Here is a 14,199-nt window from a genome sequence, read left to right on the forward strand (position 1 = left end):
TAGAGGTATTGAAATGGAGAAAAAAAAAATCTTGACGAGGGAATAATGGAGATAAATCGGAAATTTGAAAGGATCGGAAATTTGAAAGGGACTTTGGGAGGGAAATCACAAGAAATTTTGGAGAAAGAATAAAGTAGAAATTTTCGGAAACTTAGAAGCAAAGCATATATGCCATAAAACTTGGCTATAATTGGAGGATGGAAAAAATCATTTTATGGTAAAATAGGTAACTCAACAATATTAATAATAATCAGTTAATATATTTGATAATAGCAGTAATATTAGCCTTATAATTATGACCCCATACAATTTTTCCTAATATTTAACCTCATTTATACTTTTTTTTTGAGGCACCATCAATAGAAGTCCATATACGCTCGGATGGTTATAAGAAAAGTTGGTTGAAAATCAGAATGCAAAACACTTCACCAATTTTTCCTTCTATGGGTTGCTATAATTCTTGCAATATATAAACCTTCTACACTACGATCCAAAAAAAGTTTTGAGCAACCATAAACTTTTATGAAAAGCCATTAAATGATAATCTCAAATTTTGCAATTACCGCAAAAGTTAAGAGTGTATCGAGAACCTCTCGAGGTAAGAGAAGCACGCATGCACACTACTCTACCCTAAACCCACTTGAGAGACTACACTAGGTAGGTTGTTTTACTACCAAAGTAAATAACAGTCTACGTTTTGTCAGTAAGGCTACGCAATACATGCGCAAATATCAGACGCAAGTCTAATATTATCGGGGTGGATAAATGCCCAAAGGCTATACTTTAGAGCCGATCTATAAACACTGGCTAGGTAAGCATCCAATAGTAAGAGTAGTCATGAACCCTGCAGACCATCCCATGGCGGCGGTGCACAACTATTAAAAATACAAGCCTTAAAAGCACATTTGCATAATAGCAAGGGTAGCTCTTACTAACTCAGCCCTATTGTGTCCATAGCAGACATAGTACAATTTCACCTGAGATCAAACTAGTAGCACCTAAGACTCAAAATTGATCTGCAAGTTGTAGAATTCAAAAAACACTACTCTTAACCTTTTTTTAATGATCCGCTCTAAGACTTCTTTAAGTTCATACACAGCTATAAAACAGGAAGTACAAAAGCAAAACAGTTAAAACACATTTAGAGCTTCAGGTTCCCTGGGAATTGCTTCATCACCTCCCTAACAAAAGCGGTATAGCATATGCTCACCTAAACAATCATGAAACAGCCGACACATTGCCAGCTTGATGGCCTGAAGCATAGTGGCTATAATTCTCACCACCACGGCTACCCCTGCCACCCCTTCCCCGATAATTAGGATAATTCCTGGGGTAGTAATTACCAGGTTGATCAAAGTAGCTGTGGTCATCATAGTAAAACCGTCCTCTACCACGACCTCCATGGCCATTGGAGTATCCACGACGGCCACGCCCACCACCACCACGATTACCCCTGTAGTTCTGATGGGACTTCCAGGGAACCGATTGCTGATTATCAAAAATTGCATCCTTCAGATCCTCAACAACTCCCTCATGTCCAACTTCTTCTGGTTCAGCATGTTGCTCGGACAAGTCCTCCTGTTTCCCATCAAAGTAAATTTTTTATTGGAAAAGTTAACATTTATAGCCTTATGGGGTATCACGTGAATAACAACATTCAACTTGAGAAAGCATTCTCGGAGAAGTAAACATGCATACCAGGTGGAGTTCTTTTGCAGAGCTATCATGAATTCCATTAGATTTGTCAGCTTGAGAATTTGCATGTTCCTCTTCCTGGGAAACAAATAAACATTTGAAGTTGGACGATGGAGGAACAAAAGCTACAGCAAGGACTTCTAAAAAGAACAACAAAAAACAGAAAAGAAGTGCTAAAAATGGATACCTGTGCGTAGTCATTTGACAAATTATTGTACCATTATTAGAACACACGCGGTGTTCCACCAGATTTTAGAGACAAGAAATTAGAAGCACAACTATTGATAAAATTCTAGAGGTTCACACACCAATATATCAGTCGTGAATATATGAAAAAACAACATAAGACATCAAAATTCTCTCCAAACACATCACGAAAGACTCTAATATTCTGTTTTCAGATAGTGCTGCACAAAAGACTGTCAAGAGCCAAATACATTATCCTTCTCTAGAGGAGAAATCAGTGGTTTGGAGAAGAGAGAATGTGTAGTTTACCCTCTACTTTACACAAATAAACTTTCTACCCTAATATGCATCCTCCATACCTTTCTATCAGAGGTCATGTCCTCGATAAATAGCAACTGCACCATGTCCTTTCTAATCACCTCTCTCCAATACTTCGTGAGTCTACCTCTACCTCTCCTGAATCCATCCATAGTCAACCTCTTACACTGGGGCAATGTGCATTTCCTCATCACACGCCTAACCATCTCAATCTCATTTCCCGCATTTTGTCTTCCACCGAAGTCACTCCCATCTTATCTCAGATATCCTTATTTTTAATCTTATCTCTCCTAGTATACCCACACATTCATCACAACATCTTCTCCACTTTCGTCTTTTGAATGTAAGAGTTTTTAACTAGCCAAAAATCTACCCTATATAACATAGTTGGTCTAACCACTACTTTGTAGAACTTTCGTTTAAGTTTATGAGGCACCTTCTTCTCACACCAAACTCTAGTTGCAAGCCTCCATTTCATCCATCTTGTACCAGTACGTGAGTGATTTCCTCGTCAATCTCTCCATATCCTTAATAATAAACCCAAGATATCCGAAACTATCTTTCTTTTGGATAACTTTTGTATCAAAACTCACTTCTACATCATCCTTATGTAGCCCATCACTAAACTTACACTGTATTCCATCTTGGTTCTGCTCAACCTGAACTTTTAGACTCCAGAATTTGTCTCCAAAAATCCAGCCTAGCATTAACTCCGCTCCTAGTCTCATCAACTAAAATTGTCATCAGCGAACTACTTGGAAATATGGCGTCAGTTCATTCATAATCAGTGCAAAAAGAAACGGACTAAAAGTTGAACCTTAGTGAACCCATAATGATTGGGAAGTGTTCAAAGTCTCCTCCCACTGTCCTCGCACTAGTCTCGATCCTATCATATATGTCCTTAATTGTCCGAGTGTAAGCCACAGCTACGCCTCTAGCATCCAAGCATCTCCAAAAAACCTCCAGAAGGACTCTGTCATAACCCTTCTCCAAATCAATAAACACCATGTGCAAATCCCTCTTCCTATACTGCTCCACCTATCTCCTCACAAGGCAGATAGCCTTTGTGGCAGATCGTCCCGACATGAATCCAAACTGCTTCTCGATAACCAACACACCCCTCTTGATCCCTCTCTCCACCACTCTCTCCCACACTATCATAGCATGACTCAACAACTTGATACCTCGATAATTATTACAATTCCGGATGGCACCCTTGTTCTTGTACAACGAAAGCAACATACTCCGCCTCCATTTTTCAGGCATCTGCGTTATCCTGAAAATGACATTAAACAACTCAGTCAACCACTCCAAGCCTGCCATACCAATATTATTTCAAAACTCCACCAAGATCGGATCTCGTTTGGCCTGATTGCTTTGCCCCTGCTCGTTTTACGCATAACCTAAGTTGCGCGGACTCTTCATTTTTTATGTCGCACCCGTGTCGAATTCTCCAAAAATACACTACTTTTGGAGAACTCCACATGCACCTATTGACATTTTTGAAGCCAGAGTAACATAGCACATAACAAACTTAACATCGTTAACTTTAATTGACTCACAATCCCCAAAATCCCGCTGCCTATCAAAGTGCCGCCCCAACTCTTCGCTCAGAAGGGTATGAAAGTATGACTGCCACCTCCGTCAAATGAGTGTCTCATCCACCAATACTCTATCTTTCTCATCTTTAATGCACTTTACTTGATCTCAGTCTTTGGTCTTCCTCTCTCTCGCCTTGGCTAGTTTGTACAGTTTCTTATCCCACCTTTGTCCTCTAATTCCTAGTACAAGCATACAAAAGCTACAGTTTTAGCCGTCGTAACCGCTAACTTGACCTCCTTCCTCACCACTCAATACACTTTCTCTCTTCGTCCTTTCATCCTCCTCATCCTTCCTCTCCACCAACTGCACATAAGCCACCTTTTTTTTAATGGGTAAAAGTTTTTATTCAAAAGGTACCAAGATAGTACAAGACCAAGTACAAGACAAAGCTACAACATCTCCATATACATACCATATATTCCCCCCTAAAAAATCCAGAAAATCCAAATATTGGGCAACTTATCTAAAGTATTGCTATAACACCAAAAAACAGGTTTTTGATACATTTATTTTATACGCTAGCAATCTGTGGTCTTTTCCCCTCAAAGCATGTCTTGTTCCTTTCCAGTCAAACAGTCCAAAATCTGCAAATGGGAATAGTCCTCCATATTTGTTTCGCACTTCTCCCTACTCTTTGAGCTTGCCAAACTTCCAACAGACTACTGATCTTATGTGGTATAATCAGAGACACACCCAACATGTTCATAAACAATTCCCAGCATTGTCTTGAGAAACTACAATGAAGAAACAAATGCTCACCTGTTTCCATCTCCATGTTACAAAGAAAAAATTTGTTGCACATGGAATATCATCTCCTTTGTAGATTATTTTGGACTTACCCATTCTTGATACATATTGCACATAAACCGCCTTCTTCTTCTCCACTACTACCAGTCTCCTCGGTGACCGCAAGAGCTTCCATTCGACATGCCTTTATCACTTCCCTTACGCAACTAGCAAACCTATCCACATATCAATCACATCCCCACTACTACTCCAAGCCTTCATTACCACCAACTTCTCCCTGGAGTCCATTAGAAGTCAATTCACCCCATGTAATCCTATTACGACCATAACCCCATTCTCTTCTTCTTTATCTTAATCTCCAAATCCATACTCAAGGGCTTATGATGAGTCGTAAGGTTCTCCCCCAGAAAAACTTTGCAGTCATTGCAAAGGTCTATCACCCTTCCTAAAGAGAAAGTAATCAATCCAAGTCCTAGCCACCGCGCCACAAAAGGTGACCAAATGGTTCTCGTTCTTTGAGAAACTCAAATTAGCGACCACCAACTCGTAAGCTCTAGCGAAATCCAAAAGTGTGACTCCTCATTCATTACGATCCTTAAAACAAAAACCCTTATACACATTGTTGAAGCCCCTAGCGGTTGCCCTAATGTGACCATTAAAATCTCGTCCTACAACTAGCGTCTCGATGGTCGAGATACCTCTCACAACCTTGTCCAAATCCTCCCAAAAATGCCTCTTGGCCTCCTCATCCAAGCCCGCTTGCGAAACATAAGCGCTAAATAACATTCAACGTGAGCTATCCCAGGACTAACTTATCCATATAATCCGATCATCGACCCCAATAACCTTTACCACTTGCTATATAAGGTCATTATCAACTAAAATGCCTACTCTATTCCTACTCCTCATCTCACCTGAATACCACAACTTAGACCAATCCATATCCTTACCTTTAGTTCTGACACACTTAGTTTTCTGAACATAAGTTATACTAATCTTCCTCTTCTTCAGGATCTTAACTAGCTCTATAGATTTCTCCAACAAAGACCCCATGTTCCACGATCCCAATCTTAAGCCTAGTTGCTTCTTGAAGCTCCCGACCCTTTCCTCCGTCCCAGATAGAGAACGTGACCCTAGATTAATTATCGCATAACAAAGCCACTAAATTTAAAGGAGTTGTTACTCAAGTAAGTGATAAAAGCACCAAGAACTACAGACAATAATCAAAAGGAAGATAAATGAAGATGAAAAAAAGCAGAAAAATACAAATTACACATTGACAGTTTGTTTGCATAGCGTTACATGTTTTCCTTTTTAAATCAGTTTCTATTTAGTTTTACAACTACAACTAAGAGCAACAAGACAATGCCCTCTTACCTACTAGTATGAATACACTCCGACCTACTAACCTTCTACCCTAGTACGCATCATCGACACCTTCCTATATAAGGTTATGTCCTCGGTAAGTCGCAACTGTATCATGTCTTATCTAATCACTTCTACCCAAAACTTCTTTGATCTACCTCTAATTCTCCTGAATCCATCCATAACCTACCTTTCACACTTCTGCAATTGGGGCATCCATGTGTCTCCTCATCACATGTCTGAACCATCTCAACATCACTTTCCGCATCTTATCTTCCCCAGAAGTCACTGCCATCTTGTCTCTAATATCCTCATTTTTAATCCTATCTTGCCTAGTATACCCTCACATCCATCGCAACTATCGCAACTATTTTGTTATAGTACTTTTCTGTTACTATTTATTATCTCTTGTACTTCCATTACATCCTTTTCAAAATTGTTTCTACCTTGAGCCCAGGGTCTATCTAAAATAGCCTCTTTACCTCATCTCCAAATAGAGGGAAGGTTTGTGTACGCTCTACTCTACCAAGACCTCACTATAAGGACTATACTATGTATATTGTTATTGATTGCCTTAAACTATTGTACATGCTTCCTAATGAAAAAAATTTGAGATTAGATCAGGAAATAATGACTTGCATCATTGAAGGAGATAATTCATTTTCCTTTGCAACCAACTTTACACTTAGCCCCTATACTTGAAACAAGTGTTTAACCATCACTTCCAATTAACAACTATAGTGATTTTTTATCTCTAGATATTTATTACTTTTCAAGATGATATTTATGGTATCTAAACTAGCAAAAGCCTCAATTTTTCACCCACAATAAAAATACAGCACAAAAATCCACACTAATGAAGATCATGAACTTTTTATCACACAACTTATAGCACAAACAACTACTCCCTCCGTCCCATTTTATGTGTCGTCACTTCCTTTTTGGTTCGTCCTAAAAAGAATGTCATCATTCCTTATTTGGTAACTATTTAATGGCATCATCCCTAATTTATACGTAGTAGGTCCCATTTTATAAGAAAAGACAATTAAAAAGTAAACTTTAAAAGGGGCAATTTTGTGAACTTTACAAAATCATCATTTATTTCTTAAACTTCGTGTCCGGTCAAATGGCGACACATAAAATGGGACGAACGGAGTATTATTTTAGCAAAATATAAAGGAAATTGTGTATGTCAACTGGGGTTTTCTTATGTGTGTCCTAGAAAAGATGGGGTTTGGACAAAGATGGATTCAGTGGATAAAGTTCTGCATCTCAACAATAAGGCTTTCTATATTGATCAATGGATCACCAACAGGTTTTTTTACATCACAAAGGGGCCTCAGAAAAGGAGACCCTTGTCCCCATTTTTGTACATCTTAGCCATGGAGGGATTAAACAACACGACAAAAACTACCAGTAACAATAGCTGGCTAATAGCTGGCTAAGGGGTTTTGAAGTTACTAGAGCTGTACGGGAGAGTTTAGAAATTACTCATCTCTAGTATGCAGATGACACGTTGATATTCTGTGATGCTGAAGAAGATCAATTAAAAATCCTAAGGCTAATTTTGGTACTCTTTGAAGAAATATCCGGACTACGTGCCAACGGGAGGAAAAGCTTCTTGTACCCGATGATGAGGTGGCAAATATGGAAGCGTTGAATGCTATCTTAGGAAGTGACGTTGGTGTCCTACCAATCTACTTGGATATGCCATTGGGTGCCAAATCCATAGAAATATGAAATGGACTAATTGAGAAGAGTGAAAAGAAGTTGGCTAGGTAGAAGTCGCGATATCTTTCTCTGGGAGGCAATTGACCCTCATAAACTCTGTTCTTGATGCACTTCCAACATATATGAATGTCCCTATTCCAATTTCAAGAGAAATTTCCTTTGGCAAGGAAACAAGGAAAGAAAAGGTTACCACCTAGAAAAGTGGAAAGCAATGACAAAGGGCAAGAGACTTAGAGGTATGGGGATCAAGAATTTCAAGCAACAAAGCAAGGCTCTAAGAATGAAATGGCTTTGGAAGTACTCTAATGGATTAGAGACTTTGTGGAGTAAGATAATTAAAGCTAAGTATGAGGAGGGGGACAACTAGATGACTAAAGAAGTCACTACTCCATATGGGGTGAGTTTGTGGAAATCCATCAGGGCCTTATGGGAGGAGTTCAAATCAAACACCAAAATCAAAGTAGCGAATGGTAAGAAGCTTGACTTCTGGAAAGATGATTGGCATCAAGCAAGAATCATGAAGTATAACACTGGAAACTTGATCACCAGACTCATAACTGGCCTTGGAAACATATATGGAAAGTCAAAATTCCCCACAAGGTTGCATGCTTTTTTTGGTTGTTGGCCGAGGAAACAGTGCTCACACAAGAAAACTTGATGAAGAAAGGAATAACATTATGCTCTAGGTGTTTCTTTTGTGGTGAAATTGCAGAAACAGTAAACACTTATTTCTGCACTGCAAGGCAACTAGCAAGCTATGGAGACTATTCATAAGTCTCAAGAACATATCATGGTCCATGCCTGGAGAGTCATAGAAGCTTTGCAGAGCTGGGAGGAAATAGGAGTGCTGGCCAAGGACAAGAAAAAATGGAGAATAGTCCCAGCATGCATTTGGTGGTCAATTTTGATTTGGTGGACAATTTGGAAGGAGAGGAACCTCAAATGTTATGAGATCATCGAGAATAGTATGGAGCAAGTCAAGCTGAATTGTATTTTGACCTTGTGTTTTTGGTGTAATCAAATGTACTCAAATGACATTGTGACTATTATTGATGTTTTACACTCAAACACTCATTGTAATAGCAGGGAAGTAGTGTATACGGTACTCTTGTAAATATGGTTTCAGTGCAACCTATGTACTGTTTTGATCATTACAGAAATAGATAAAGTTACCAGTTTCAAAAGAAAAAAAAAGGAAATTGTGGAGCATTAAAAATACAAGTCCCAACTGTTAGAGTGGGTAAAAGTCTCACATTAGTTGGGGAATGGACTAGTGGTTCGCTTATATGGATTTGAGCAATCCTCCCCTCATGAGTTAGCTTTTGAGGTTGAGTTAAACCGAAGATCCATTCTTTACATGATATCAGAGCCAGGTCCATCCCCGTTTAGGCTCCCGGTCCACGCGCCAGTGCTAGTTGGGCCCTGGGCGTGGGGGGTGTTAGAGTGGGTAAAAGTCCCACATTGGTTGGGGAATGGACTAGTGGTTTGCTTATATGGATTTGGTGGTTTGCTTATATGGATTTGGGCAATCCTCCCCTCATGAACTGGCTTTTGAGGTTGAGTTAGGCCCAAGATCCATTCTTTACACCAACTCCCACCACAAAATAAAACAAAAATAAGGGAGAAGCTTACAATATTATAGCAAGGTTCAGGTCAAAAAAATGACTAGTCAAAAGATCGGCACAACGAAACAATATGAAAGTCTATTCGATTTCCGCAAACCAAAAAGAATTGAAGCTTTGGGATTTTGACGTATAAGTTTTAGCAATGTGCTAAAGTGTGTTTTGGCATATGCAGAAATAGTATAGGGCTTAATTAAACACAATCTGACTGCTATGTTTACTATAAACTATAAGGCAATGGCAAACATGGGTAACATCTAAAAAGTCAACAATTTCATAGCTTTACATCCTCTTGAAGTTAGCATTAGATATTCTATCTTAGAGGTAGCCCAAAGTAGCATTTACCTTCTCTTGATGTCGCACAACTGGACTCTCCACCTGCATGGTTGCATTGACAGGCACAACCATCTCTTCTACTGGCACCGGATAAGACTCGTGCTCTGCAATAGCTTGTTCCACTCTAAAAACAGGTTCTGTGGTAAAATACAATGAAGACATGATCTTGTTCAACTTGGATCTCAAACCAGCATCTGCAACAAACTAGAAATATAAGTATCTACAAACAACCACCTCAATTTTAACTAAAAAGGGGATATTGCTATAACTATGCTCCCTCCTTCTCAATCTATACGACACTTATTTTCCATGTACCAAAAATGTGTGGCATTATCTCATTGTATTACAACTTTCAGGAATACAAATATATTATATACACCGTTAAGAAATGTGTTATCAAAAACGGTCTCTCAATCTCTATAATGTAGGGGTAAGGTCTGCATTCGCTCTACTCTCCCCAGAACCCACTTGTAGGATTACACTGGGTATTATGTTTGCTGTTAAGAAGTTTAAACATTGATGAGATACAAAACTTTTCACTATAAAGCTATCATTTTAGCCATATATAATGTGCTATAGAATGGGATGGAGGAGTAAAATTTACTCTCACAACAATACGAATATATTATGTATACTCCCTCCTTTTCAATCTATACGAAACTCGTTTCCATGTCCCAAAATGCTGACATTGTCTCATTCTATACAACTTTCAAGAATACAAATATATTATGTAAATTGTTAAGAAGTTTAAACTTTGATGAGATATTAAACTTTTTCATCATCAAGCTACTCCCTCTGTCTCAATTTATATCAACACATCTTCCTTTTAGTTAATCTCAACCTTATTTAGAAAATATTTAATGCTGCAATCAACATTGTACCCTTGTTGGTCTAACTTATTTTGCAAAGAGTCCACAAATGTGTACTCTCCTATTTAAAAATTCATTTAGTTCATTTATTTTAGGGATAATTTTGAACATTACAAAGTCTTACTACATTTTTTGACAACCAACAAAGTCTTGCTATATTTCTTAAACTCCATGCATAGTCAAACTACATCACATAAATTGCGACCGAGGGAGTAAGCCATCAATAATGTGCTATAAAATGGGATTTAAGGGACTTAAACTTATACACACTCACAAGTAGCATTTGATTCCGGCACAATCTGTTTATCAGAATTCATTATCCAAAGCTTAGCATGCTCAACACAACTCCAAAGAGCGTCCTTATGAGACAATGTAGAGTTAACAGGACGACAAATGAGTAGCTCAGTAAACATGGAGATCAAATCCAAGTCCTTCTCGGACAACAAATCATTCATAGCGTCGATTGACTCGTCTTCTGCTTCCGGCATACAATCATAATTCAAACAACACGCTCTTTCGTGCATCGCCTTTTCCAACATAATTGAAACCAAGCCAGTTTTAAACATGTTACCAAAATAAATAACGCTAACCAAATCCTTAACACAATTGTTATCGTCTTTTACAGCTAGTTTTTCATTGACTTTTTCATTTACCGCGGTGGCGAGTGGTTGACGGAGCTTTTCGAGCTCGTCGATAACAGCGATGATAGAGGACTTTGAACGGAGAGTTTCTTCTTGTTCTTTGTTGAGTGTTTTTCCGGTAGCTACAGAGTTCTCCATTTGGAGAATGCGGTTGTGTTTTTTGCGGAGGGCACGGAGGCGCTTGTTGATCACGCTCAGGACGGGACCCTCGGAAGTTTCAGACGCCGCCGTGGTGGCCGCCATTATAGAGCGGAGCAAAGGAGTGAGAAGAGATAAATGAAGGATTACGCCGCCGTAAATGACGGAGTGTGGCGGAGCTAAGGGTTTTTGGAGGGTTTGGGAACTGTAAGTGAAGCGGCGGGAAGAGTTGGACTTTGATGATGTGGATTGATTAATGAATTTTTTCTTTTGTAGGAAAAAAAATGAAAAAAAACAAAATGGGCCGAAAAATTGTGTGGCATCGATATGATTCGTCTAGTGAATGGATCAATTATGATGAGTGATAAATTTACAGTTGTTTATAAGTCTTTGCACTGATTGCCTTTTTTGGTGTGATTTTTTAAGTTTTTCCTTCAAATAAGTGGCCTTGACTTTTTCTCACGCAAGATTACTCTCCATGTTTCCTTTACGCATGTTTGTGCGACTCTAAGGTGTTGTCGCCGGTTATAGCAACGGGGCAGAAAAGATCGAGAAAGGACGGGACAAAGTCAAACAATCTAATACTCAACCTAGGGCATTTGACGATGAACAAACTAAATCGATCGATTACCACATCTGCTACTACCAGCTCACCCTCAGAGGTGTGCCCAACATGCCAACTAGAAGGAGAATAACTCTTCTGTCGATGATGGATATAGTATAGCAACCCAAATCGAATCTAGTATGAGCACGAACAGTGCAACTACGAGGGTTACTTCAAGGGAATGCTATGGACACAACTACCAACAAGGAAATTGACCGGAGAAACAGAGAATGGAGAGTACAATGTCGTTCTCTGTAGAGAGGAACACAACTACATTGGAGGGTTATCCTACTTAGAGGCATTTAGAAATGACTAAAACTGGGTTTGAGAGGAAAACATAGAACACGTTATTCCAGGGGTATACCCTTGTAGCTAGAGGTATGAGCTTGAAGCGTATAGCTCCAAAGATCCAAAATGGAGAGAAGTTTGCTAAATTACAATAAGGTGAAATCAAAAGGGAAAGTGCAAAGAGGAATTCGACACTAATTATGTATATAATTGGAGCAGACCAACAATTGCAGCTATTGAAAGATTTATTGCACGACAGTGTCATTTTGCTTTGAAGTCCACAGTTTTATACCACAATGATGACTATTTTGTGGTAAGATTTGTAAGCCTTGATGACAAAAATGAGGTCCTCTATTCAGGACCCCAAATAGTTAATAATAGACCTGTCATAATTAAAGCATGGACCGATAACTTTGATTTTGCAATACGTCAAGTTTCTTAACCTACCACTTAGTTGTTGGAATATGGATACACTAAGTCACATTGCTAGCAATATTGAGATTCATTTTATGCTGATGAATGTACCATCTCAATGAAAAGAATTTCCTATGCAAGAGTGTTAGTCTAAGTAGATGTTACTAGGCCTTTACCAGAAGCAGTCAAAGTATTGGATCCTAAAGGGAAGGAGCTTAGCCAGGGAATGTTGTACAATTAATGGCCCATCTATTGTGGGACATTGTAAGTGGGACATGATTGTACAAAGGCTAAGCACAAGCAATCGGAGTAAGGTGAGAAACCTAAGCCTTATCCTAAACCACAAGCCAAGAATGCAATGCCAAAGTAAAGAGCGATAATGGAAGACAAAGGTGCAGGGATAGTGGCTTTAGCCCTTAAACAACAAGAATCAAGGAATAGTGATTAGATGAATAATGCACGTGTAATACCCCGAACTTTCTTTAAGTCAAATCTAGTCTCCAGAAGAGTTAGTGATGAATTCCTAAATGATTAATGTTTAAACAAAAAAGAATTTCCCTTATTTCAACTTTTTATCATGTGAAAAATTGAATTATCTTTTCAACAATACCAATTTCGTCCAAATCCGGTATCAGAGTAAAAAATTATGGACGTTTTACAGAGGACTGTTGGAACTGCTCAAAAGCAACGGTCAGGCCAACAGACCGTCGAGCTAGCGACGGACCGTCGCCCAAACCGTCGCAGGCGAGGCAGTAAGTCAATCTTCTGGCTAAGGTGTGGCGGACAGGTTGACGGACCGTCGCCCAAGCCGTCGATACTAAGGCCGTAAGTCCCTATTCTGGTCCAAGTGAGACAGTCAGGCCGACGGACCGTCGAGTCAGCGATGGACCAGCGCACGAGCCGTCATAGATCCTGTTCAGCGATTTTTTAGCCATTTTTAAAAGGGTATTTGGATCTTTTTCCACCCATTCTAACCCCTAATTATACCATACCATAGCTCATACCTCATTATTCATTCACAACACCAGATTAGGGTTTCTCTCAAAGGTCAAACCCCAAGAACAAGAAACCCTAGGTGCTTAATCCCAAGTCAAGAACTCAAGCTTTCCTCCACCAATCTTCAAGAAATCATCCACCCAGGTATGTCAAGTGTTCATTCAGGGATTTCTTTCGTCCATGAAGTCCAAGAATCCAATTTTAAATTATAAATTGTGATGTTTATGTTGTGAATTGATTATGATCATTTTGATGTTGTGTATGATACCCAAGTTGAAATTGTTAAATGTGTTTTCATTAATTTATGCTAGCATATGGATTGAAATCTACTAAATTATGTTGATTTATGCAACCATGATGAATTAACTTAATATCCATGCCTAAGCTTATAGTTATACATGTAAGGTGTTTGACAAAATGCCTAAGAGAATAGGAAATATGCATTATGACTCAATTGTGACCAAAATGATGAACCTATGCTTCACCCTTATGTTCAGAATGACTTCCATGTTATAGTTATGCATTGAAATTGTTTGATGGATTGTTCATGAGATTAGCCTATGAAATTATGACATGTTTATATGCTTTCCTATTCATGTACCAAACCATGATAATCAAGTGCCTCATGAAATTCTCCAATGATTGTA

General features: G+C 38.8%; 1 protein-coding gene across 1 annotated transcript; it reads right to left on the minus strand.

Annotated features, from left to right (window-relative positions):
- Positions 1–885: 885 nt before the first annotated feature.
- LOC107848227 lies at positions 886–11,660 on the minus strand. Its single transcript, XM_016692935.2, has 4 exons — positions 10,746–11,660; positions 9,612–9,796; positions 1,699–1,773; positions 886–1,578 (listed from the first exon to the last, which is right to left on the minus strand). The coding sequence occupies exons 1-4, from the start codon at positions 11,353–11,355 to the stop codon at positions 1,219–1,221; spliced, it is 1,230 nt and encodes a 409-aa protein (XP_016548421.2). The 5' UTR covers positions 11,356–11,660; the 3' UTR covers positions 886–1,218.
- Positions 11,661–14,199: the final 2,539 nt, after the last annotated feature.

This window comes from Capsicum annuum, chromosome 11, assembly GCF_002878395.1.
Source record: "Capsicum annuum cultivar UCD-10X-F1 chromosome 11, UCD10Xv1.1, whole genome shotgun sequence".
NCBI lineage: Eukaryota > Viridiplantae > Streptophyta > Magnoliopsida > Solanales > Solanaceae > Capsicum > Capsicum annuum.

What these genes read in the sequence shown, in the direction of transcription:
- LOC107848227 (XM_016692935.2), bottom strand. Translation starts at nt 11,355, where the DNA reads ATGGCGGCCACCACGGCGGCGTCTGAAACTTCCGAGGGTCCCGTCCTG. An exon ending in TTGTGCGACATCAAGAGAAG is followed by an intron (nt 1,774 to 9,611) that starts GTAAATGCTACT and finishes TTTGTTTCCCAG; the next exon opens with GAAGAGGAACATGCAAATTC. An exon ending in CTGCAAAAGAACTCCACCTG is followed by an intron (nt 1,579 to 1,698) that starts GTATGCATGTTT and finishes GATGGGAAACAG; the next exon opens with GAGGACTTGTCCGAGCAACA.